This window comes from Lacerta agilis, chromosome 15 (genome assembly GCF_009819535.1).
Source record: "Lacerta agilis isolate rLacAgi1 chromosome 15, rLacAgi1.pri, whole genome shotgun sequence".
NCBI lineage: Eukaryota > Metazoa > Chordata > Lepidosauria > Squamata > Lacertidae > Lacerta > Lacerta agilis.
This window is the reverse complement of record NC_046326.1, coordinates 1,436,167-1,462,824: the sequence shown is the minus strand read 5'-3', so window position 1 is coordinate 1,462,824 and position 26,658 is coordinate 1,436,167. Positions and strand designations below refer to the sequence as shown.

Sequence of the window (26,658 nt, the reverse complement as noted above, 5' to 3'; positions counted from 1 at the left end):
AGGCTAAATTCACCTTTGGTTGAATGCTAACTTTCTAGTACTCCAATCCACAACTGAAAATCACTGCTACAGTTGAAATCAATCTTTTTAATCTTTTCTAACAATTAAGATGTTCTTCCTAATCCCAACAGTATATTAAATTAAGAACCTCAAATTCTATTTCTCTATGTTGCCAAGAGAGATTCCACAGAGAAACCAACAGACATTCTTTACTTCACTTTTCCTCCAGCCACCCTTTACATCTAAGGAGAAACTTACCGTAAGGACAGCTGGTAAGACTTAAAAGAAACGCTACTGATGAGAGGGATTATAGAAGAGCAGCTGAACAATTAGGTAGAGCTTTAACAAACTGTGGTTACCCCAATAATATAGTACAGGATGCGCTCAAACGCGCAAACAATCTAAACAGGAATGACTTACTTGAAGCCCGACCCAATTACAACAAAAACAAAAAATCTACTTGCCTCGTCATGGCAATGGATTTTACACCACTAGCTAGTAATATTAGAAATATCATTAATAAACACTGGCACATCATTGAAGATATCCCTGGCTGTAAAGATCCCCCTCTTTTGGGCCTGAGAAAGAAAAGGTCTCTACGTAACCAATTGGTTAGGACTGATAGTCTCGAACTACCAATTATTAACACAAGAGGCCATTATAGATGTGGAAATTGTAACATGTGCCCCTATAGTCTGCAAGTCAAGGAAATCAAGAGTGAACATATGCACTTTACCTTTAGAATTAATTCTATAATAACTTGCAGTTCAAAAAACATAGTCTATTGCATACAGTGCCCTTGTAATAAGTTATGTATAGGAAGCTTTACATGACCCCTAAAACTACGTATAGGGGAACACAGGTCCAGAATTCAGAATAGAGTGATGGAGGCCCCTTTAACGTCACATTACCTCCAAATGAAGCATAATGACACTGATTTACTGTCCTTTGGGATATGGCAATATATACCAAGGAAGTACAGTAAACAAGATGTTCAAAAAATATTAAGGCAACAATAAACAAGATAGAATTTTATGTTTAAAACATTACAACCAGAGGGACTGAATTCAGATTTCGATCTCTCAGTGTTTATTTAAATACGGAAATTAGCACTGAAATACATATAAGCAACACAGGCATTCCAAGTATTACCAGTATTCCTCTTCTTTCGCTCCTCATACCTCCTCTCCCTTCATTTATGATTAACACCTGTTAGACAACTCCCTATGAAAGAATGTATTTATACTTAGATCCAAACACAGTAACCTTGCTAAGCAAACCTAGTTCTTCAGCTTAAGCCAAGAAAAAGTTTTCTTCATGAATTCTAAGTATTGACTTTTGTATAAATTTTTGTAAAAATTTTGTAGAAAACTTGAAGCCATATATAATGGATGTGTAAGTTTGCATATTTGTAAGCATATTTGTAAGCACCTGAGGGTGAAACTTTCACCTTAAAAAACAAGAAAACTTCGATCTGCGCAACGGAAAAGTTAAAGAAATTATGGGCCAGACACAGGAAAGAACTCGGAGATTCACCATCAAGAAAAGAAGAGGAGGAGGAGGAGAAGGAAGATAAAGATGAGAATATCAATAATTACAGACCTATATAAAAAAACAATTTATTAATCGGGACCAATCTGGCTTTCTTCCGGGAAGGAAAATATCAGATAATGTAAGATTAGTAGTCGACATAGTAGAATATCCAGATATGAACCCAGGCAAACCAGCAGCCTTCGTCCTAATCGATGCAGAAAAAGCATCCGATAATGTCTCTTGGAAATTCTTGCGGAAATTAATGGAAAAATTGGAATTGGGGACTCGCATAATAAAGGCAGTGAGAGCAATATATAATAATCAATCAGCAAATTTAATTATAAATAATGAGGTGACAGATTATTTTCCAATAAAGAAGGGAACAAGGCAGGGATGCCCGCTCTCCCCACTTCTATTTATATTAACCTTAGAGGTATTGAATGAAGTAATAAGGAAGGATGTAGAAATAAAGGGTATAAAATTAGGGGGAAATTCATATAAAATTAGGGCCTTTGCAGATGATATGTTAATAACAGTGGAGGAGCCAATAGATAGCGTACAGAAATTATCCAAAAATTTAGATGAACAAGCGAAAAAAACATTACAAGAGAGGACGGGTCTTCAGTTAGTAAAAAAAGCGAAATATCTAGGAATACAAATCTCAACAAAAAACATAGATCTATTATAATAAATTATGGAGAGAAATTAAAAAATAGATATATGGCAAAGATTAAAATTATCATTCTGGGACAGGATTTCTGCAATAAAAATGATGGTGCTACCCAAAATGTTATTTATGTTCCAAATGTTACCAATAATTAGTAAGTACCAAATAGTTGAAAAATGGAGGAAGGACATTTCACGATTCGTTTGCCAAGGGAAAAAACCTAGGGTAAGATACAAAATATTAACAGATGCAAAAGAAAGGGGGGATTCGGCTTACCAAATTTGAAAATATATTATTATGCAGCTTGTTTTGAATGGATAAGGATTGGGTTATGTTGAGGAATACTGAAATATTAGATATAGAAGGTTGGAATAATAGATTCGGCTGGCACTCTTATTTAATATACAGGAAAACAGCAGTTCACAAAGATTTTTCAAATAATATAATTAGAAGATCTCTCTACAAGGTATGGGCAAATCATCGGTGGCTACTTGAACCAAAAATACCCGGGTGGGTATCTCCAGCAGAAGTTTTAGGAGTTAAAAAGCCAAATATGGAAAAATGCTGGCCAACATATGATGAAGAACAAGGTAAAGTAAGATTAAAACCATATGATGAGGTCAAAAAATATTGCAGTAGTTGGCTCCAATATTACCAGATTACAGATTTATTTAAAGAAGATAAGAAAGGTTTTGAATTAGGTATTTCAAAGTTGCAAAAGATATTGTTAAAATCAGAAAAAAACATTATCAAAAATGTATAATTTATTATTGGTTGTTGTTGTTGTTGTTCAGTCGTTCAGTCGTGTCCGACTCTTCGTGACCCCATGGACCAGAGCACGCCAGGCACGCCTATCCTTCACTGCCTCTCGCATTTTGGCCAAACTCATGTTAGTAGCTTCAAGAACACTGTCCAACCATCTCATCCTCTGTCGTCCCCTTCTCCTTGTGCCCTCCATCTTTCCCAACATCAGGGTCTTTTCTAGGGAGTCTTCTCTTCTCATGAGGTGGCCAAAGTACTGGAGCCTCAACTTCAGGATCTGTCCTTCTAGTGAGCACTCAGGGCTGATTTCTTTAAGAATGGATAGGTTTGATCTTCTTGCAGTCCATGGGACTCTCAAGAGTCTCCTCCAGCACCATAATTCAAAAGCATCAATTCTTCGGCGATCAGCCTTCTTGATGGTCCAGCTCTCACTTCCGTACATTACTACTGGGAAAACCATAGCTTTAACTATACGGACCTTTGTCGGCAAGGTGATGTCTCTGCTTTTTAAGATGCTGTCTAGGTTTGTCATTGCTTTTCTCCCAAGAAGCAGGCGTCTTCTAATTTCATGACTGCTGTCACCATCTGCAGTGATCATGGAACCCAAGAAAGTGAAATTTCTCACTGCCTCCATTTCTTCCCCTTCTATTTGCCAGGTGATGGGACCAGTGACCATGATCTTAGTTTTTTTGATGTTGAGCTTCAGACCATATTTTGCGCTCTCCTCTTTCACCCTCATTAAAAGGTTCTTTAATTCCTCCTCACTTTCTGCCATCAAGGTAGTATCATCAGCATATCTGAGGTTGTTGATATTTTTTCCGGCAATCTTAATTCCGGTTTGGGATTCATCCAGTCCAGCCTTTCGCATGATGAATTCTGCATATAAGTTAAATAAGCAGGGAGACAATATACAGCCTTGTCGTACTCCTTTCCCAATTTTGAACCAATCAGTTGTTCCATATCCAGTTCTAACTGTAGCTTCTTGTCCCACATAGAGATTTCTCAGGAGACAAATGAGGTGATCCGGCACTCCCATTTCTTTAAGAACTTGCCATAGTTTGCTGTGGTCGACACAGTCAAATGCTTTTGCGTAGTCAATGAAGCAGAAGTAGATGTTTTTCTGGAACTCTCTAGCTTTCTCCATAGTTATTATTGGAGTGGGAGTTAATAGATGAAATTATTAAAGAAGCAACAATTAAATGGTCACAAGATCTGCACAAAGTAATTGAGTTAGATAGATGGGAAAAGTTATGGAGCCAAGATATAAATTTTACCGCATGCTATCTGAGAAAATTTAATGAAAAGGTGTCACCGCTGGTACCTTACCCCGGTCAAATTGGCAAGGATTTATAAAAATTACTCTAATATCTGTTGGAGATGCAAAACAGAGGTAGGAACCCTTTTTCACATGTGGTGGGGATGTAAGCCAATAAAACAATTCTGGGTTAAGATTCATGAAGAATTTTTTTTTAAAAAATTCAAAGTCTCAATAGGTAAGAAATCAGAAGCATATCTGCTGGGTTTGATAAATGATATACCTAAAGATAAGAAAAAAATATTTTTGTATGGATCAGCAGCAACTAGATTAGTGATTACAAAATATTGGAAAACTACAACAATTCCAGAATTATCGGAGTGAGACTAAAAGTTATTGAGTTCATGACAATGGCCAGACTCGCATTGGTAAGAGGAAATTCCATTAGGAAAGTAAATAAAGAATGGGAATGTGTAGAATTATATATGGGAAAATATGGGTAAGAGAATTAGTTAATAGTAAATACAAGGAAATTCGAACTGCAAGGTAAAAGAGTAACGACAAGTAAGGAGAATGTACAGTAAGAATTAAACATACAGGTGAAACTCGAAAAATAAGAGTATCGTGGAAAAGTCCACTTATGTAAGCAATTGTTTATCATTAGCTACTGGAGTTTAATATATAAGATAGACTCATGACATGCAAAGCAAGATATGTCAAGCCTTTATTTGTTGTAATTGTGATGATTATGACGTACAGCTGATGAAAACCCCAAAGTTGAAATTGTGAATTTGGGGTTCTCATCAGCTGTACGCCATAATCATCACAATTATAACAAATAAAGGCTTGACATATCTCACTTTGCATTCATGGGTCTATCTCATATATTAGTTTCACCTTTTAAGTTGAATTACTGAAAGAAATGAACCTTTCCATGATATTCTAATTTTTTGAGTTCCACCTTTTTATCTGAGAATAATATGATTGCATATGGGTGAGGGAAGTTGGGAAGAGGGGAAGGGAGGAGCAAAACAAGTAAATTTCAAGTATTGTATTATGTATCACTCAGTAGTTCTTTGAGTGCAAGATTATTTAAATTCATTTGTAATAATTTATATTTTTTCTTTGCTGTTTGCTTTTAATGTTTATTTTGAAATTATTTTCAATAAAGATCATTAAAAAAAAAAAAAGATTTGGTTTGTATTATCAGTGTATATGTATTCAAGTCTTGAGAACTACTGAAGAAGCCCGTAATCTTTCGTGGGAATGTGCTATCTGCAAGCCCCAATCAAAGGGCCCCATTGGGGGCAAATAAACTAAACTACAGGAATGTCTGGGTGAAACAGGTGAAAAACGCCGGCACCCTGTCTCTTCATCTTTATGTACATCTTTATTAACGTCAGTTTGTAATATCAACACCTCACGCTTTCGGAAACCACAGTGAACTTACCTTTGTTGATATCTTCAGGAATTTATTTAAAGGAAATCTAAAGACTGAGTTTAACATCTGGAAGACATACTAGAATTAGATATTTAGATTGTAACAAACATTTGAAAAAAACATACTGCAATTAGATATCAACAGTCTGTTTTCAGATTTGTCAGATTATAAGTCCTTGTGGCTTTTGTATAAGACTTTATATATTTTTCTCACAACTTTGATGACTAATATATGATAAAAAATGTTTAATTGACTTGGAGATTATTGTGTGCTGCCAACGTGTTGCATATATTATACTGTAAAACATATGGCTGGCTGAACAGTTGACATGTTGCCAGAGTGGACAAGGCATATTAATCATTATTTTAATCACAAGAAAAATACTGTTTCAAGTCATTTATTTTAACTTTCTGCCTGGAGAGGTCACTTTAGCACTGCTAACACAGCAAAAACAATGCAGGCAGCAGTAGTTAAGTTATATACAGTGGTACCTCTGGTTGCGAACGGGATCCGTTCCGGAGGCCCGTTCACAACATGAAAAGAGCGCAATCTGAAGCACCGAATCTGCGCATGTGTGCGGCACGATTTGGTACTTCTGCGCATGTGCGAAGTGCTGAACCTAGAAGTAACCCGTTCCAATACTTCCAGGTTCGTATCCTGTGACGAACGCAACCCACAGCAAACACAACCAGAGGTATGACTGTATGCTCAACTTGATTGGTGTAAGTTACCAGTGCTGCGGGTTGCCTACGGTGGTGGGAGAGATCATTGTGTCTCAATGATCAGCTACCACTACTCATGGGAAAACATGGTCACAGACACAACAGTTGACAGCGTCCAGACTGCCAGTTTTGGAAGAGCTGGATGTCCCTCCCTCCCTTGACGAGCTGCTACAGTATTGGTCTCTACAGCCACAGCAGGCCCTGTAACTCTCCAACAGTTTGACTTCACCTCCGAAGGTACTCTCTTCCACTGTCTCCTGAGACAGACGGATTTCCAATTCATGTATGGATACCAGTCAACTACTGTAACGATTACCCATACATAACATCTTTGCATCACATTCAAGGACTGAAACAATGGTGAGAATTCCTAGCTTAAACAGCCACTTACCTCCTGAAAACAACGTTGTAAAATGGAATGCACAGATCTGAACTAGGCTCCAGAATTTTGGTCATCTGAATCGTTACACTAACCTCCACACCATCTGTTCTTCTCTGACACTTCAGATTTACATTCTACGTAAGAAATAAATATATTGATGAGATCATATATACAGATGAGATCACCAAGTCATGACTTTGTACCTTGTCTGCTAGAAGAGCTTCAAAAGCTTTAAAGAAAATATCCAAATGGCAGTTTTCAATGCTTCCAAGTTGCTTATTAAAAAGTACTTTCAGCAAAAGATGTATGATGTGGCAATCTTATGTTACGTCTCAACCACAGCCCTTCTCTTGCTTTGCTCTTCCAAACAGCTCATTTCCATGCTGCTCTAAATGAATGCAAAGTAAAGGCAGACATATTAATTCAACTGCCATTTAAAATTATGTCCCAATGTAACCGTCTTTTGAAGACACACATTACTTTGCTTCATCTTTTGCTCTGTCTTCCCAATGTCTGCTTGGACTGTGCAGAGGGCACCGTGGTATGTTAGTGTCTCTAATGCAGTACTTTTACAAAATCCAGAAGGAAGGAGCTAAATCAGGTCCTTCCCTCTCATACATTCAAGGACATATCAGAAGTAAATCTGGAGTGTACCTTTTATTTTCAGATTCAAAATCCTGAAAAGCCTCCAGAAAACTCACTGCCAACATGTGAGTAGCCAGTGGCAAACTGAAGTTTGATTTTTTTTTTAACTGCATCTGAAAATGTACATAGCCAAATTTCCTTCTACCAAATTTCACTGCCTTCTTTAACAAATGATCATTTTCCTGCAAAAATAGCCTGTTTGCTATTGCAAAGTTACCCACAAAATTCTCAAAAAAAATCTTTGAAAGCCCACTCAGAAAGCATGGAGTGCCTCACATATACCAGTTGTACAAAGTTGCACAGAATGAGTCAGACCATTGGTCCCATCTACCTCAGTACTATCTACAGCGACTGGCAGCTCTCCAGGGTTTCAGACAGGGCTCTCTCCCAGTCCTACCTGGAGAATCCAGAGATATATCCCAGAACATTTTGCATGCAGAACAGCTGCTCTGCCATTAAACTGCAACCCTTTCCCTATTAGACACATGTTACCTGCCAAGCCTTTATCTGGCTTATCCAAACACTGTTAAGGTACCAGTACATAACATGAGTAAAGATTTGATAACAATTATAAAATTGGACATAATACTATTACTGCCAACATATGAATACATTTTGCTACTTCTAAAATTATGATTGGCAAACACTGCACACCTGCCATCTCCAAAGTAATGTCTACAATTCATGATACATGACATTTTGCTGTTTTTACATTTGCACCAGCATGTTCTATATGCTTCCTCAAATTCACTAAATCTTGGGTGCTCAATGAGGCCTGATCCTATTACAATGCTCTACAAGTAACGTTTGACCCAATTGTGGAAGATACTAAATCCCTTTAAAATGTTGAGTCTTCATCCCTGTTATGCCACTTTTCAAAGCTCCTGGCTTCATCTTGCAGCATGCCAATATGCAAAACCATGTTTTGTTTTAATAAACTTTATTAAACAAGAAAATATCTTAAAATACACACAAACATACAGTACAAACATTCTATAAGAAAAAAGAACAAAGAACTTAATTACATATAGATTAAAAAATAGTAAAAGCAAAGAAACTTCCGACTAAACCCATTGTACTATTTTGCATTCAAAATTTTTAACAGTTTCTTATTAATATTTTTCTATATCTTAGTTTAAACCTGTTCTAACACTTCCTTATATCACAAGACTTATTCGATATCTGCCAGGAAACATCACAGTACCCTTTGAGATATTCCTTAATTATTATCCATTCCTTATTAACATCCTGTGTTGGGTTTCCTCTCACTGTCCCAGTTCTACTTGCTAGCTGTAAATACTCTTAATTTGGCTTGTCATTCAATTTTTGAAGGGATGGTATCGCTTTTCCAATTTCTTGCTATAAGAATCCTTGCTGCAGTTGTTGAATACATGAATAATGGTCTAATTTTATTCTTGATTTCTGATGTCATGGTTCCTAATAAAAATGCCTCAGGTCTTTTAGTGAATGGGATTTTAAACATTTTCTTTAACTCATTATAGATGGAGTCCCAGAAACCTTTAATCTTTTTGCAATCCCACCACATATGCATATATGTTCCAATTCCTTTCTTACATCTCCAACATAACTCTGACCTGTTCTTATACATTTTGGCTAACTTTGCTGGTGTCAAGTGCCATCTATTTAACATTTTAATGACATTTTCTCTTAAGCTAATACAGACCGTAAATTTAATATCCATTCTCCACAATTTTTTCCATTGATTCATGTAAATATTATATTCTAGATCCTGGGCCGAGCGTATCCTAGATCCTTTCACTTCCTCCTCCTTTACTTCCCAGTTTAAAAGGAGGTTAATTATACATCTTTGTGATATATTTATTCTTAGCTTGGAGAAGTTCTTTTTCGAATTTAGAGGTCTCATCGGCATTTTTTTTTTTTTTTTGCAAAACCTTGTTTTAGCGGACACAGGTGTCTTAAGCCAACTGAAATCAAAGGTTATAAACAAGTTCAATGGACTGCAGTTGTTGGTTCTGCATTAAGAGAATTAGTTTACCTGACTCACTGCATGCCAGAAACAGTGAGCATCACTCTGCTTTAACCTAGGACAAAACAATTTGTCATGTTTCAGGAATTTAACACAAAAAACTTGTGCACTTTCAACTTCTCAGCTTTGAATTTTGCAAACTTATTAAAGTATAAATTGTTTATGAGCAGATATAAAAATTAACAGTAATCTTTGTGAAAATGACTATTATTATTTAAAATTTCTTGGTTGCTTTTTTTAACCAATGTAACCCAAAGCAACTTGCAATATGTAAACATACATTCAAACTGGCATAAAAGAGAAATATTAATAAAATTCTAAGAAATGATTCTACAGTCATACCTCTGGTTGCGCTTGCTTCAGGTTGCGTTCACCACGGGATACGAATGCGCAGAACCTGGAAGTACCAGAACGGGTTACTTCCGGGTTTGGCGCTTCGGGCATGAGCAGAAGCGCTGAATCACACTACGCACATGCACAGAAGCACCGAATCACGCTGTGCACATGGACATAAGTGCCGAATTATGCTGTGCACATGCGCAGATACAGCGCTTCAGGCTGCGAACGGCTCTCGTTCGCAACCAGAGGTACCACTGTATTTTTAAAAGGTTGGATTAAAACATTCTAACCACTCAAGGCCAGTCAATTAAGAGCCTGACAAAAAGGAAGTTATTTTCCCCTAGTGCTTAAAACATGTAATGATGGGGCCAAACAAGTCTACCTGAAGAGAGCATTTCACAAGCGAGGAGCTTGTCCCGGGGGTTGGAGCCCCGCTACCGCAAAGCGGGGCTCCGGTGAGGCGCGGGAAGAGCGTCCCGCGCCTTGGGCTCCCCGGCGGGCCCACTACGGCTCCGAACCCTTCCCCCGTTCCCCCTGTAAAGGGGGAGTGGGGGTGAAGGGACTACGGAGCCGGGCTATAGGGGAAATGCCCCAACCGGGACGGCGAAGCGGCGGCCGCCGCTCGCGGTGAGCGACAACGTTCTCCCTGCAGAAAGAAAAAAAAAGGAAGCCTGGTGGTCGTGAGTACTGAGATTGGACTTATTTCTGACTTTTTCTGACATTTAACGACCCGGGAGGTATCACGAAAAGGAAGCCTGTTTCCCTCCCTTCGGTGGAAAGAAAATAACTGTATTGACAGACTGTTGCTACAGTGATGGTTACAATGTTTTAACTTTTGACAAGTGAGACTGTTTGAATTTCCCTTCGGGGGTTAAGACAGTGGAAAATATCTCCTTTTGGATTTGTAATTCTTGCGCCCTGGCTCCAGGAAAAATGGCAGCGAAGGCTTGAGACTGAGTGGAAAAGTACTGGCATTAAGAGGGAAAACATTGAAATCTGACACCTATGCCCACTTCAGCCATGCTGGGTTTCGTTTTTGAGTTGGTCCTGGACTCTGGACTAAATGATGAACAAAGGATTATTTTTCTGAGGCTTGAACTGAGCAACCAGAAACTGGTGTTGCTGAACCGGGATATGGCAGAAAAGGTATTTCCCACAGAGGAGACTTTCCAGAATATTGCTGCAATGGAAGAGAACCTTGGCAAAGAGCTAAAGGGGATCATGGAAGAACAGAGCAAAATGGCTTGGCATCTCCGAGAAGATCTACTAACAAAAGAAGAATGGGATGAAGAAACGGAGATGCTGGAAGGTGAAGAATTGTGTACCCTGATGCTTTATGCAAGGATTTCTGTGAACTGTGTCTGGATCTGTGGATGTATAAGAAAAGAGGACAATTCGAGGAGTGGTCTTCAAGTAAGAAGGAAAAGGAAAATGGTTAGAAGTGGGATAGGATGAACTGTATTGTTAGCCTGAAGCCGGTGGGTCAAGTTATTTTTCTTTTAAGCTTTTAAACTAGATAAGGGATATTTCGTTCTATTTCTATATTAGCAGCAGTTTTAGAGAAAGAAGCTGTTTGATATGATTTGATTCAAGAATAATTTGTTAAGATATGAAGGATAATTTGTTAAGATATGTTAATAATTATGTTAAGATATAAAGAATAATATGTTTTGTGATTAACTATACGACCTGAAAATATATTACGAAGCCTCATGCCTAATATGGGTGAGAGAATGGATCTTGCTGGAAAATACAGACATATTGGACTTGGAAGGGTTTAACAACAGGTTTGGGTGGCATGCGTATCTGTGGAGGGAAAAAGTTAAAGTTCATAAAGATTTTTTAACACATGTATTTAAAAAATCCTTGTACGAAGTCTGGGAAAGATATAAAAACTTATTAGAAAGGAAGACGCCAAAATGGTTATCCCCAACAGAGATCCTGACAGTAAAAAAAGTAAATATGGCAGGGATCTGGATTACATATGAAGATCTATTGGTAGATTTAGATAAAGGATGGAAGTTAAAACCTTATGAGGCCGTAATGGATAAAATGACTGGATGGATACAATATCATCAAGTGAATGAAATATTTAAGGAGGACAAAAGAAAAGGCGGCTTTGAAAAAAGCAAATCTAAATTTCAAATGGAGATTGTGGAAGGGAAAGGGAAATTGCTGACCAAAATGTATGACTACTTATTAGAGTGGTACACAAAGGATGAACTTGTGAAAGAGGCCATGATAAAATGGGCGGTGGATTTGGGGTATAACATTCAGTATGATAGATGGCAGAAATTATGGAACCACACCATTAAATTTACGGCATGTACAGTATTAAAAGAGAATTTGATGAAAATGTTATACCGCTGGTACATAACCCCAACCAAATTAGCCAAAATGTATAGAACAGGAAATAAGAAATGTTGGAAGTGTAAGATGAAAGATGGGGACTTCTTCCATATGTGGTGGGGGTGTGAGAAAGTAAAGCAATACTGGGAAGCAATATATAATGAGCTAAAAAAGATGTTGCAATATACCTTTCACAAAATACCCGAAGCCTTTTTATTAGGATTAATGGGAAGTGACATCATAAAGAATGACCAAAAGATATTCCTCTATGCTACTACGGCGGCAAGAATTTTGCTGGCCCAAAAATGGAAAACGCCGGACTTACCTACAATTGAAGAGTGGCGAAACAAATTATTAGAATATTTGGAATTAGCTAGACTAACAGGAAGGATAAGAAACCAGAGAGACCAAAAGGTCACAACAGATTGGAGTAAATTTATTGAGTATTTAAAAAAGTCTGGTAATAAAACGATAACACCAACAGGATTTAACAAAATACTTGCAATGTGAAAATATTCGATAACAGATGTAGATAAGAACAAATTAAGAATGTACATATGGGGAATGAACAATAATTAAAGCGAGAGAATGAGGAGAAGACTGAAAACCAGGGATGGAAGGGAGGGAAGTCACAATACTCGGCAGAGTATAGGGATACATAAAGAAAATATTTGAATACATAATTGTTTGCAATAAGTCACGGAATTATGTTTAATTTTATGTGAATTCGTTGATGTAATTAATAAAAGCAATAAAAACTTTGAAAAAAAATAAATAAATAACTATACGAAGTTGCAATATGATCTGATTTTATACAAGATAAGGACAAAAATATTATTGTAAACAAAAAAAATAAGATTTTTTGAAGAATGTTTAGTTTTGAATTTTGAAGTGAATTTAATTTTAGAGATATGAAGTTATTAAAGTAAATTTGGAATAGGAACCGAAGGAGAGAAAACAGGGGAAGTCATAATGATGATTCGACCAAGGAATTTTTTTTTAAATAAGAAGAAGAATTGTTAGTATGTATGTATTTGTTTAGTCATAGTGGTGGGTAAGTGTTGGGGTTAATGTTGGTGAAGGTGATGGAGTGTTTTGTGTTATGAAAAACTAATAAAATCTTTATTAAAAAAAACAAACATTCTAACCACTCAAGGCCAGTCAATTAAGAGCCTGACAAAAAGGAAGTTATTTTCCCCTAGTGCTTAAAACATGTAATGATGGGGCCAAACAAGTCTACCTGGAGAGAGCATTTCACAAGCGAGGAGCCACCACTGAAACAGGTCTATTCTTGTGTTGCTGCCCTCCAAACCTCCCAAGGAGGCCACACACAAAGAAGGGTCACACATTGTGATTGCAGGGTATGGGCTGGTTCATATGGGAGAGGGGTAGTACTGTATTGGCCCGAATATAAGCCGCACCCTCAAAATTTGAGGAGGGAAAAGAAAAAAAGACATTCCCCTGCGCTCCCGGGCTGCTTCCTGGGAAGGGGGGTAGCTTTGCCAGGGGCCTCCCCTCCTTTATCCCTTATTTCTGTCAGCTCGAGGGAGGCTTTGGAGCAGAAGGTGGGGTGTGAGCCATTGCCCCGTGCTACTGGGTTGCTCTTGGGGCAGCCTTCCTTTTTGCCAGCGGCCTTCCCTTTTGCCCCCCCCCCCCCGCAGCTCCTGGGCTGCTGGGGGGGGGAGGAGGAGCTGTGCTGTTTTGCCAGCAGCCTTCCCTTCCCCCTTTCAGACAGCTCTGGGGAGGCTTGCGATTGGCAGGTGGGCTGCACACCATTGCCCCGTACTCCTAGGCTGCTCTTGTGAGCAGCCTGAAGCCTGGCTTGCAGCCTGCCCGCTGCTCCCAAGCCTCCCTGAAGGCGTCGGGGGAAAGGGAAGATCACAAATATAAGCCACACTTTAACTTTTCAATGTCAGAATTGGGGGGGGGGTCTTATTTTGGGGCCAATACAGTACTTTAAGTATTGAGTACAAAACATCTGACATTAAAAAATCTTGATAGGTTTAATGCTGAAGATGGTAACTAAAAATCTGATGATTACTCAAGATGGCAACCACACCAAGTAAAAAATCTAGCCTTGCTTCATTTTGGAAAAGTGGTCTAGTCCTTAAGTGTATTTTAGTTTCACTGCATGTATTTTAGTTCAAGTAGTAAATGGAAACTTCACCATTCACCTCTAAACTGATAAGATGGTTTGAAAGATGCAGAAGGTGCTCTGAAAAGAAAAGGCGCCTGACAGTCCCCTGTTCCAGAGATGACTTATACAAAATCCTTTCTGTATGTTTTACCTGTGAGCTACATACCCAGCATACACCCAAGTACTCCCCCCCCCCCCGCAACATCTTTTCATTATAACTCTCATGGAAACACACTGCACCTTAAGCTTAACACTGGTCACACATTTTCTCATTTCTGCATCATGCAGCAGCTTCTATATCCTAAGGAAGAGGATTTTTATTGACTATTGTCCCACACAGAAAAACCCACAAAAAGAAAAATGGAAATGTAGGTGGTGGTACATCAGAACTTAAAACATTTTTGGCTCCTGTATCAGGCCTTACCTCAGGCAACTTTATAGGCAAGTAGAGAATAGAGCCATCAAATGCTGTAACCTCTCCCGTCACTGATTTATGCTCCTTCAACATCCCAAAACGCATACTCTTACATTCTACACTGGGGCTGGAAGACAAGAATGTAGAAGAGAAACGAGGAGTCACAGTATATGGAGCTCACAAAATTTCCTCACTAGTGTCAGGATCGTGTGGAAGCCTCCCACGAGTAAATGCACTGGTGAAATATACTCGGAGTCAAGTGTGGATTTCATGCTCTTTATTCAGCTCATTGTAGCAAGGAATGCAGTTTCCCCAAAACATCTGCTTTATATACACTATTTACACAATGGGCCCCACATGATTTGGCTAATTCCAGGATACTCCTGTATGCCAATCAGGTTGTGGATTCACTTCCACCTGGAGCTGGATTGGGTGGCTCCTGCAGACCAATCAGACTGCTGCATTCTGGATCCTATTGTTTTAGGACCAATCAGACTGCTGCATTCTGAATCCTATTGTTCTAGGACCAATCAGACTGCTGAAATTTGGATCCTATTCATCTCAGTACATAATACCTGGCCAGGCTGGCTGTGTCTGAGCAGTCTTTATTATGTACATATATACAAGCTGGAGCTCAGTTCTCATGCATCCGACCCATCACTCTCAGTTGCCGGCAATGCGGACTTACGGGACCGCCTCCAGCAAAGCAGCCTGGGTAAGGTGACACGCCTACATTGCTCCCTTCTTTTCCACTCCCTCCATTCAGTTGCAGAGGGTATGGTGACTGCCTCTCCATCCGTTCCTGAGCTACTGCTCAGCTGGCGGTGCTGACCCTCTCAGGTGGCATCCGGGACTCCCTCCTCCACCTGACTGTCTTCCCTTAACCCTTTCTCTTCCCTCTCTCCTCTTTCCACAGTCCCTTCGTAGCTCCACTCTGCCCCCTCCCTCTGCTCCAGGCCTCTTTCTGACAGCCCTGTGACAACTAGGGAGAAGAATGTGTATTCCCATTCCTCCTGGCCAAGACATTTAAAAACCAGAACTCATAGAATGATCAATCAAGTTTGAAGAACATCTGAACACATGAAAGTCAGTAGAAAAGATTCCAGCAAATTTTAATAAATCATGTACCGGGGAGAAACTACCCAATGTCACTGAGATGACAGACACAATTCTATTCTACAAGTAGAGCAACAATCTTTACTGTTATGCTGTCTAGTGCATTCTTCAGATCTGTAATTTATTTATACACTTCTGTTTCAAGAAAGTGTTTGATTTGATTTCAAAAATATTCTGTTACAGTTTAAATGCCTTATATTCTCTAGTCAGCATATTCCGGGGGGGGGCATTTTTAAAGGCAAATAAGGATGGGAAAGATGCTGATTAATGAGTCATTGGAAAAACCCTCACCCTAGTATAACTTAAGCTGGTTTATACTTTTCAGTCTGCAATTCTAAACATGCTAACCAGGGAGTGAGCATCACTAAGTGGAGCCTCACTTCTGAGTAAACATGCATAGAATTGCTCTGTATATTTCATGTCCCCAATAGTATATTTTTATATATTAACCAAGTTACACATTACACTTTATGTTGTTAAGCAGCAGAATATTTACAGGTTTGGTAAGTATCACATTTATTTCCATTTATCCCAAAACTTCTGTTCCTCATCCCACATCCTCCAGAAGCCCATGGGAAACACAAATATAGCTTTGAAATTTCCAGAATTTTTACACCTCTAGTTTCATCTCTCACACAGTGTGGATGGGGGCTAATCTGCTCCTCACCCAAAACTTCGGATGAGTAGCAACAGCATTTGCAACAAAAGCCTGCTGCCATATAAAAAAAAAATAAGTGAATGGGATGCTGGTTAACAGTTACAGTTTACAGAACAGTCACACACTCATAAGTTTAAGACAGGAGTATCACAAATTCTACTACAAGCTTACATGGCTCGTAACTCTCCCTTCAGGGACAAACCACTTTCATCTTTTTAAGCTTCCATGTGTTGGTGGGGGTAGGAACACAAGAACACAAGAAAATTCAAATCCAGTTTAGAATTGTAACATGAAGAATCCTGAGAACCAATCAATAAATGTCACATAGCCTACTTTTTGAGAACAGTGGCATTATAGGCATATAAAAAGGGGGGGAGGACAGATTTATGGCTACTTCCAAGTACCTTGTCTGTAGACAAATAAAACCAACAATCCTTCAGTAGCTCAGAGGAACGGTGAAAAATTACTACCTGAAGGTCACGTGATATTGGTACACAGCTTCATTTTGACAATGGATTTTTATCAGGTTTAAAGCCAAGGGAACAGGTACTCCTTTTGAGCCTTGCTTCATTAGCGGTTCTCTAGAAGGATGAAAGCATACTTGAAATAATTTACATGCTTAATTTAAGAGATAGGAGCAGTTCGCTTGTTCCGAAACTGACTGGTGATAAAGAACAATCCCTAGTTTGGAAGACAACCAACGTATGCTTACTTTTAAGGGGAAAGCAGCTGACATCCTCATCACAGCAGAAGGGGAAGTGAATGAGTCCAAGGCTCATGGCAGCTGCTTCCTGCTCATACATATCATGCTACACCAGGGTTTCATGTAATGTATAAACATGGCCAGCCCATATGATAAATTAAGTGTCCACTTAGTAAACATTCTTAAGAGCTAAGAAGTAAATTGCACAAGTTCAATTCAACTTTCTCCCAAGGAACTGTACAGAGGACAATACACTCATAACTTATGCAGGGGCTATGTTCCAAGGATCACGCCTAAAGCCAAAATCACGTATGGTCAAAACACACTGGGTTCAATGGTGGGTGGGACTGCCAAAGTCTTTTTTCTCAGATACCCGCCCACTTTCTGCCCCTTTATTTTTATTTTTCCCAAGCACATAAAGTTAAGTGCACATAAATTGTGGGCTTACTGTAGTAACAACTGAAATGCTAAAAGCCAGAATGACAGATAATATTGTTAAAATTTTAAAGTCAGATTTTCATTATTTATTTGACTGATTTAATTAACCATTAAGACAAATGAATATGCAGCATTACATTTCTAGAACACCTAGCAGAATCTAAACTGAAGATAGAACACGCTTCTGTCCAATAAAAGAGGTTCTGCAACCAACACAAGAAACAAACTTTGATATCTTCTGCATAAAACTGTTGTTCTGAAGAGAGACACACATCTGTAGACAAACGTTTAGATGCTGCATTTCCAGCAAGAACTTTAAATGCACCCAGCAGTAGATTGATGATTAAAGAGGGAGAGGAAGTAGACAAGGAAGATTCTATTGATACGATCAGCCATCATACATTTTTAGTATCAGCTTTCACTTACTTTTTCTCCATAAGCTGGTTAGAAACTTCTGAAGAAATCTCTGATCTAGGAGGTTCTACTGGTGCTTTCTGCAGAACTCCTGCACTTACAGATGGGTCTCCACAGGCCTTGCCAAATCCCAAACCTGCTCTTCCAAGACCAACAAAAGGAATTTCACTTTCCACAAGACCAGGTACCTTGAATAAACTTAAAAGAGAATAAAAAGAAATACAAAGCACAATATGATTTCCTTATCAGCTTTCAAACAGCATGCGAGATGGCTTTAAAGTAAAGCTCAGAGTCTAACATATTTTACAATGGAAAGTCCCCTGACTCAACACCAGTGAAGTGCAGTGCAGTACATTGTTTAGATGCAGAAGACTTGTGTTCCATTTCCCATCACCCAGAGTTCACTGGACAGTTTGGGCAAGTCACACTCAGTCTGGCTACCACACAGAGCTGTTCTATGGACAAATGAGGTAGGAATTGTACAACACAGTCTGCACTGAAGTAGAATAGAAATAGTCTCTAATAATCTGGAATTGTTATACTCTGTCTGTCCATTTGTCCCTCAAATCAGCAGCCTCCAGGGCTACAAGGCTACAGGATTTTCTGGCATGCATGAAGTACGTACAGTGGTACCTTGGTTCTCAAACTTAATCCATTCCGGGAGTCCGTTCGACTCCTGAAACAGTTTGAAAACCAAGGCACGGCTTCCATTTGGCTGCAGGAGCTTATTGCACTCAATTGGAAGCCGAATTGGACGTTTGGCTTCTGAAAAACGTTCGCAAAATGGAACATTCCCGGGTTTGCGGCGTTCAGGAGCCGATTTGTTTGACAACTAAGCTGTATGGGAACCAAGGTACCACTGTATCTTATTTTTCCTTTCCCTCCCTCCCTGCTTCCTATAAATTCTATTACTGATACAAAATACCTTTTACTTATGGTTACTAATCTAAGCAATACATACATCATTTCATATTTGTAATAATTATGACACATACATGCCGGCACAACTTGTTAATTTATTCAGAAATGTCAGAGTGTTTATTGTTCTTTTTATTTTCATGTAAGTGTTGCAGTTATGTGCTCTAACATAAATATATATCTCAATGCAACTATGTTACACAGTTTAAAGATGAAAGTGAATAAAAACTAAGTTAGAAAAAAGCAGTATGATTTATGATCAATGGTTCTCATAATAAAATCTGTGGCATTTCACCACATCTATATAAAAGAGGCACTGATCAGATCCACATCATCTTTCAACTGAAACTAATGAAATAAACTAATTGCTTTGAACTTTTACTTGAAAACTGATACCTAGATCATTGAGCTCATTTCACTTGAGCCTGAAAGATATACAAATCTAATGGATCATCATTGAATAGTTACTGGCTGACTAAATGAAGCATGTCATTTTTGCCCAAGGTAGGAAAAGTGGCATTTCTGGTATCATGTATATCTTTAAGAAACACATTTGTAGTGGACATCTTAAAAAGCTAAAAAAAATACTGGATACGCATACATAGATATGGAGAATTTTGAAATTTACTTTGAACTGAAATCAGAAATCTTCCTGCTTGGACTTATGGATGTACAATTAGAAAAGGACTATGGAACTATGTTTTAATATATGATTACAGCAGCGAGACTATATGCACAGAAATTCATCATTACCAACAATGCTTGTTAAAATTAATGGACTTAGTTGAGATGGCAAAACTGACATGTTTAATTAGAGGAAAGTCCTTGTTAACATGTACTAAAGAATAGAAATCTCTCTTTTTGTGTCTCTATCTCTTTTTCTTTTTTTGCATCATGTTTTAATCTTACTTAGATTAAAGGTGGACAAAAAAGATAACTGATATTAAGTTTTGTATTTCTCTTTATAAACTCTATAAAATTTAAACTTTATCATATTTACTTAAATAAATAAACAAACACACACACATCTGTTCACCAACATTTGCCAACTTTTTAATCCAGGCTTTCAGTGCTGATTGTTCCATTGATTTCTTTTCTGCTGTGGATTGTCATTGTATTTTTGCAATTTTGTGTTTTAATGTAAGTTTGGATATGTGTGTGTGCGCGCACACATGTATCCCTCTGTACCACCCTAAGATTTTTATAATGAAGAGGTGTATATAAATAATTTTAATAAATTTCTATATTCACCTCAGGATCACTTTACTCACCTGCCACGTCCCAGAAGCAGCCTTTCCACCTTGTTGTCTCCAGCTGGCTCTCCTCTAAACTCTCCATGCTGTGCTGGCGAGTCCACTTTGGGTTTGATATTGATGTCACCCAAAATGCCTCTGCCTAAATAAGAGTATAAAAAACAAGATCAAAAGTTATTCTTACAGGTTTAGATACTACCCAAGGACAAAGATTACTGAAGTATAAGTGAGAAGCTCCTATGTGATAAGGCTAACTTACCCAAAGTAAGCTTTGGGGCTGTCTCAAAACCAAGTCCCCAGAACCATTATGAGCTTTGAGGAGGGTTAGGTTGTATGCAGAGACCCATCTAGTCCCTGGATCCAACAAATGTTAAAATCTATGAAAAATTGCTGGAATAGCCAGGCTGGCTTCCTGGTGAAGTAATCAGCCATTACGGTAACAAAGGGCTCTGTGCCAGATGACAAATGGGTGGGGCTCCCCCCCCCCACTCACAATTAGTTAGAAAGACAAAGACTGGAGTAGAGAGTTGTGGTTATGTGAGCCAGAAGCTGGAAGCAATGAAGCAGGCTGGGAAACCAGAGAGCCAGAGTCATACCTGATTTCTGCTTGAATCCTAAGGTTGTGGCTATGAGAGAAGCAAGGCCTTCATGCAGAGTTAATGCTGTGAACCCCTCCATCGTAGGCTCAGGTTGTGTATTTGTGTAAATAAACCATATACTATAAATACACCACATTCTCTGCTGTCCCTCATTCCAAAGAGAGCCAGTGTGGTGTAGTGGTTAAGAGCGGTGGACTCGTAATCTGGTGAACCGGGATTGCTTCCCTTCTCCTCCACATGCAGCTGCTGGGTGACCTTGAGCCAGTCACACTTCTCTGAAGTCTCTCAGCCTTACTCACCTCAGAGTGTTTGTTGTGGGGGAGGAAGGGAAAGGAGATTGTTAGCCGCTTTGAGACTCCTTAAGGGGAGTGAAAGGCAGGATATCAAGTCCAAACTCCTCCTCCTCTTCTTCTTCAAAGGAACACACAAACCTTGGGTAAATGCCTGAAACCACCCTAATGTGAAAACACTGGCATCTCACACTGCTCAGGGATTGGAGTGGTACGCAACATTATTGTTACAGGTGTAGGTACTACCCAAGGACACACATTACTGAAGTACAAGAAAGAAGTTCCTATGTGATAGGTCTAACTTACCCAAAACAGGCTTTGGAGCACTCTCAAAACCAAGTCCCCGGAACATGGAACGCAGAGTTGGGGTAGATGTGGAATGCTCCTAAAATAGAATGGAGGACAGACTCTACCCATTATACCTACTGGTTAAGCATAAGGCCAACTGGAACAACTGCCAATGATAATACACTCTTGAAAATTTAACTAGAGTTTTGCAAACAAAGGAAATTTCTGCATCTAGGCTGCAAACCTGAAACTAAGCTAGAAGTTTCTCAACAACAATTTTATTATTTGTATGCTGCCTATATGTTGCCCCAGCCCAGAGGAATAGTAAAAACACAATAAAACATCAAACATCAAAACTCTGCCTCAAACAGGCCCAAGCAGCAGCATAAGCTCTCTGCCCAACACAAAGAATTAGTTCCATGAGCATCTAACTATAGCATTCAGAAAACAGCTAGTTTTCTAGCCGTGTTTTATTTAAGGTTCTTCTTGAATGTATTCCTAAAATACAAATTTTAATTAATTTATTTTTACAGACACACAATACAAATACAAAAGAAAACGCCCATTATTCTAAAAATAAATAAAAATAAATCTCCCTTTCTGAATGAGGTAGGAAAATCTAGCCAGTTTTAAAAGATTCAATTTTACACTTGACAATGTATCCTTGGACAATGCTTCTACACTAGAACCCTTTAGTTTTACTGAAACCTTGCTTTTCCACATTTCTCTAAAATGTTCCACACTGCAGTTGAATATAACATGTAGGCCTGTGCAACGTATTAAAACATCGTCCGGGGCCAGAGCACAACGGTGCCTTCATCCAGATGGTGGGGAATTGCCTGCTCCTTACTTGCCATCTCCACTGCCTCCTTCCTCCCTGTGCCAGGTACTGGCAGGAGCAGCGGTGGCTTTACTCAGGAACCTTGCAGAGCCAGTGCTGCTTGTTTCTCCCTCCATTTTTCAACATCATGCTGTATCACTATATTGCTATGCTTAACTGGTGAGACATCGCAATGTTGAAAAGCTGGTATCATCCAGCCCTAATAGCACCATACTATTCAGTAATCACCTAGGCCAGGCATAGGCAACCTTCGGCTCTCCAGATGTTTCGGACTACAATTCCCATCATCCCTGACCACTGGTCCTGTTAGCTAGGGATCATGGGAGTTGTAGGCCAAAACATCTGGAGAGCCGAAGGTTCCCTATGCCTGACCTAGGCTGTAGTGAGATCCTTCTAGAACATGACTCACAAGTAGTGCTGGGCAATATCTGGTTTTCAACATCACAATATATCACCAGCTAAATATCATGATATCACGATATATCACGAAATATATCTGGTGACAATATGCCCCAGTGGTGGTGGAGGGTGTACCGTGATTCCCTGCAGCAGAAGAAGGCCTTGCTGAGCCTCCCCACGGCAGCAGAGGGTCCCGCCATACCTCCCTGCAGTGGTGTGCTGCGCTTTACATTTATGGAGGGCCTTAAAATGCAAGGAAATAGTAGATTTAATAAAAATAGTAAATAAACTTCCATACACTATATTTAATATATTTTCAACTAATTTATGAGTAGTTTAAGTGATCTACTTAGTCAGGTTGCATCTGCTTCCCACTCAGAGGTCTAAGTGGAATCCCTACATGCATAAGCCCCACTGAGTTCAACTAAACTTACTTCTACTTTCCTGGGAGTAAGCCCCATTGAATTCAATAGGGCTTGCTTGTGAGTTGACACACATTTGCTTTCACTGCTTACTGAAAAACACCCTCCCCATCATTCTCACATGGTACCCAACCTCCCATTTCAGCCTAAGGCAGCCAGCAAAATCTTCTCCCCTCCATCCCGCCCCCCCCCAAGCCCTCATCTCACCAATCTCTCCCTTTTTATTAAAGGGAGGGAAAGTAAGCAAGCAAGCAAAAAGATACAGTGGAACCTCATGTTACGGACAAGATCCGTTTGGGAGGCCCATCCGTATCACGGAACTGACGCAAGCAGAAATGCTGCATCTACACATGCGCAATTTAGCGTTTCTGCACATGCGCGAGCAGCGAAACCCGGAAGTAACCCGTTCTGGTACTTCTGGGTTGCCACAGGATGCAACATGAAAACATGGAACCTGAAGCAGACACAACATGAGGTATGACTGTAGTCTCCTTTAAATAAAATAAAAAGCACCTTCCTTTTTAATATGGAGGAAATATAGGGGGAACCAATAACATAAATACCACCAGAAAAAAACTCTTGCCCTCTTTTTTTCACAGGTGAAGGAAGAAAAGTGCTTTTCAGTTCTTTGTTTACTGTGTCTCTCTAGCCATTGGAGGTTCCTCCTGGATTGTTTGCAGGCTCTGCATACTTAGCTGAGCTCTAAGTGGAAAGCTACCTGGAAGTTGAAAGAGTTTGCTACTTTGTGTGAGGGCTTATCTTCATTTCTTATCGATGAGGAGGGAGAGAGCCTTGTTGAAACACTTATCACAATTGTACCTTGGAAATTGAAAAGAATCCGTTCCGGAAGTCCATTCAACTTCCAAAACGTTTGAAAACCAAAGCACAGCTTCTGATTAGCTGCAGGAAGCTCCTGCAGCCAATCAGAAGCCCTGCCAGACGTTCGGCTTCCAAAAATAGTTTGCAAACCAGAAGTGTCACTTCTGGGTTTGCAACGTTCGGGAGCCAAAATGTTTGGGAACTAAGCTGTTTGACTTCCAAGGTACAACTGTACCAATATTCAACAATATGGAGATTTATTGCACAGCCCTACTCAAGTTCCATTCAGTGAAGGTCCCTGACAACTTCAGTTGAAAAGTTCATTGCTTGTAGGTTCACTCCATTTTATTTCTTCTTGATTATCCCAACTGGGAGGGCCTGGTGCTGAATGGCCTCCTCATTCTTCCTTGAGTACTCTCAGAACTGCCCTCAAATCAGTTTTGTTTGGGTGGAGAGACTTTAACTAATAATTTCTCCCATTTTAATATAGCTGTGCATTTATCTATCTTACTTTAATATAAAATGAGAGGAAATCAGTATTTAATGCTACCCACTGGAACAGTACTGCAATTGCATTTTATTACCCAAGTGGGGGAACAGGACAGGAAAGACTGCAATTAGCTAGCAACCATGTCATCCAGATATTCTTCCACTTTATTTTAATTGAAATATTTTCAATAATATATATATAAAAGATAAAAAGTAGTGAGCAATCAAAGTATGGCAATTCCAGAATAAAGGGGTAGTGGGAAGCTAACTTAACAGAAAAAATCCTGTCTTTTAAAATCATTTTCCTTTTCTCGTGTTCTAAGTGATGACTGAGCAATAGCTATTAATATGCAGGACACACAGCACAACTCGCTATAGAGAAGAAACATTCCTCCTATCAGTTATAGTGAACCCAAGTATGCCATGTAACATCTCCCTGTACAGCATTGTGTACCAAAAGAACAAGGGATCTAGTTTTAGCATGAACCTGCAGGTACTGGCCAACCACTTTCCAGCAAAATATCACTGCTGGCGATTATAAAGGTTGCATATTTACCTGCTGCAAATGTCCTGGTTGTTTCTGTACCATCTCGAATACTCTTTGCATCCTACCAGCTGAAGGAATAGACCTTCCTCTACTGTATACATTATCTTCAATCGTAAGTAGCTGTGGCGGAGATTCAGGCACATGGCCACTCTGAGGCATGTGGAAAGATGCACCACCCCGAAATGGGGGTCTTGTGGGATACATGATGCTGTTTTGAGGGGGGGGGAAACACAGATTTCAGAAGTATATAGCAAGAGTCTCTCTATAGTGATCCCAGTTCACCATGTCAAATTAAGTCGGAAACAAGACTACAAAGATGCCCTGGAGCCATCTACCAAGACTAGCACAATCCACCTCTACCACCATCAACCTTGCCAAACCCCCCAACCCTAGGTCTCCTATCACTCTTCTTAAATACTGAAGACCTTTGCAAGAATTAGTTTCTCATCATTCTTCAATGTACTTCCCACTCCCCGCCCCCATGAACACCTCCCTCCCTCATAGAATAATGCAGAAGAAAATGGCCCACACAGACCAACAACGGCCTAAGCACCAACAATGGTAGACCTTAATGAGCGCAGATACACCAGACTTAAAACTGGTTAAACAACCATTCCCTCTCCCCATAGAGCCCTCAGATACAGTTCAGTGACTGGCTAATGTGTTTGAAGACACTGTTCTAAGAGAACCCTCTCCATATTCACCAGCCGAGCAGCGCAGCCGAGCGAGGCGGTTGGGGGGGGGGGAGGCGGCGGCGGCAGCGGCAGCGAGACCAACTCGCCCTCCTCGCGCAGCCGAAATCTCACGCACGCGCGCGCCATCACCAGACACGCCTTCGCGCCTTTATAGCACGTTGCCGGCCCCGCCCCTCGCCCCGCGTTGGCCCATTTCCCAGTCACTTTAACGGGATCGCACTCCTATTGGGAAAGAAGCTGCAACCGGACTTCTTTCCCCCTCCACTTAGGAGCCGCCCAAGTTCCCAAATCAAAGGGTGGGGCAGGGAATAAGAAAGTCCCATCACGTCCGGCGCCAGTTTGAACTTAGTCATTAAGAAATACGTCAAGTTGTTCATTAGGACTTGCTCTCCAGAATGGTTATTAGGAGTCCGTCCGTAGGGCGCGGTCAATTTTAAGGGCGACTTCCTAATAAGGTTCCAAGCAGCCGTTGGGATTTGATTTTGAACTGAAGTCCCGCCTCTCTGCTTGCACGAGGGGGTGGGGAAGCCTTGCTCTGGGCGAGGGGCCTGGCAGGTTCTGAAGCCCTTGGCACCTGCCGGCTTTATTGCCATGGCAATAATTGAACAAGTTATATTGATACATGGGCGTACCCAAGAGGGGGCAGCTGCCCCCCCCAGCAAAAATGATCGGCGTCATGCTGAGGAAGAAGCGGGGTGGGAGGAGAGGAGCGGAGAAAAGGGGGAGGCAGTGGAGGAGGAGGAGGAGGCTGCTGTCCCCGCCGCCCGAGTTCCTCCCCCCCACCCTTGCCCAAGGCAGCTCCTGTCCCGGAGCCGAAGGAGGGGCGCCTGTCGTGCGCACACAGCGGCGGGCTGCGGTGGGGACGGCTCTGCTCAGGCTTCGCTCTTCCCTCTCGCGCCTCCCTCCCTCCCTCCCCTCCCGGCCGTCTCTCTCTCTCTCTCTCTCTCTCTCTCTCTCTCTCTCGCCGTTGCCCCTCCCTCGGGTGCCTTCGTGCCTTCGCCGCTTCCCCTTCTCGCCCTTTTTCTCTCCCCTCGCTCCTCATATTCCCTTCCTTTCGCGCTGCCGGTCTCCTTCAGCCTCCTCCTGATTCTCCTTCGATTTCTGCCCCTTTCCT

The 26,658-nt window shown here is 40.3% G+C and overlaps 1 protein-coding gene across 1 annotated transcript in view; it reads right to left on the bottom strand.

The window, feature by feature from the left end:
• PIWIL2 (piwi like RNA-mediated gene silencing 2) overlaps positions 1-26,658 on the bottom strand; it is a 75,811-nt gene that overhangs the window by 35,911 nt on the left and 13,242 nt on the right. The window contains exons 2-9 of the mRNA XM_033171473.1: positions 25,539-25,541; positions 24,859-25,057; positions 21,351-21,429; positions 20,174-20,297; positions 17,997-18,182; positions 16,900-17,010; positions 14,665-14,782; positions 6,772-6,896 (exon numbers count right to left, since the gene is read on the bottom strand). Of these exons, the coding sequence (XP_033027364.1) occupies positions 6,772-6,896; positions 14,665-14,782; positions 16,900-17,010; positions 17,997-18,182; positions 20,174-20,297; positions 21,351-21,429; positions 24,859-25,053 (938 nt within the window). The 5' untranslated portion in view covers positions 25,054-25,057; positions 25,539-25,541. The remainder of the gene's footprint in view (positions 1-6,771; positions 6,897-14,664; positions 14,783-16,899; positions 17,011-17,996; positions 18,183-20,173; positions 20,298-21,350; positions 21,430-24,858; positions 25,058-25,538; positions 25,542-26,658) is intronic.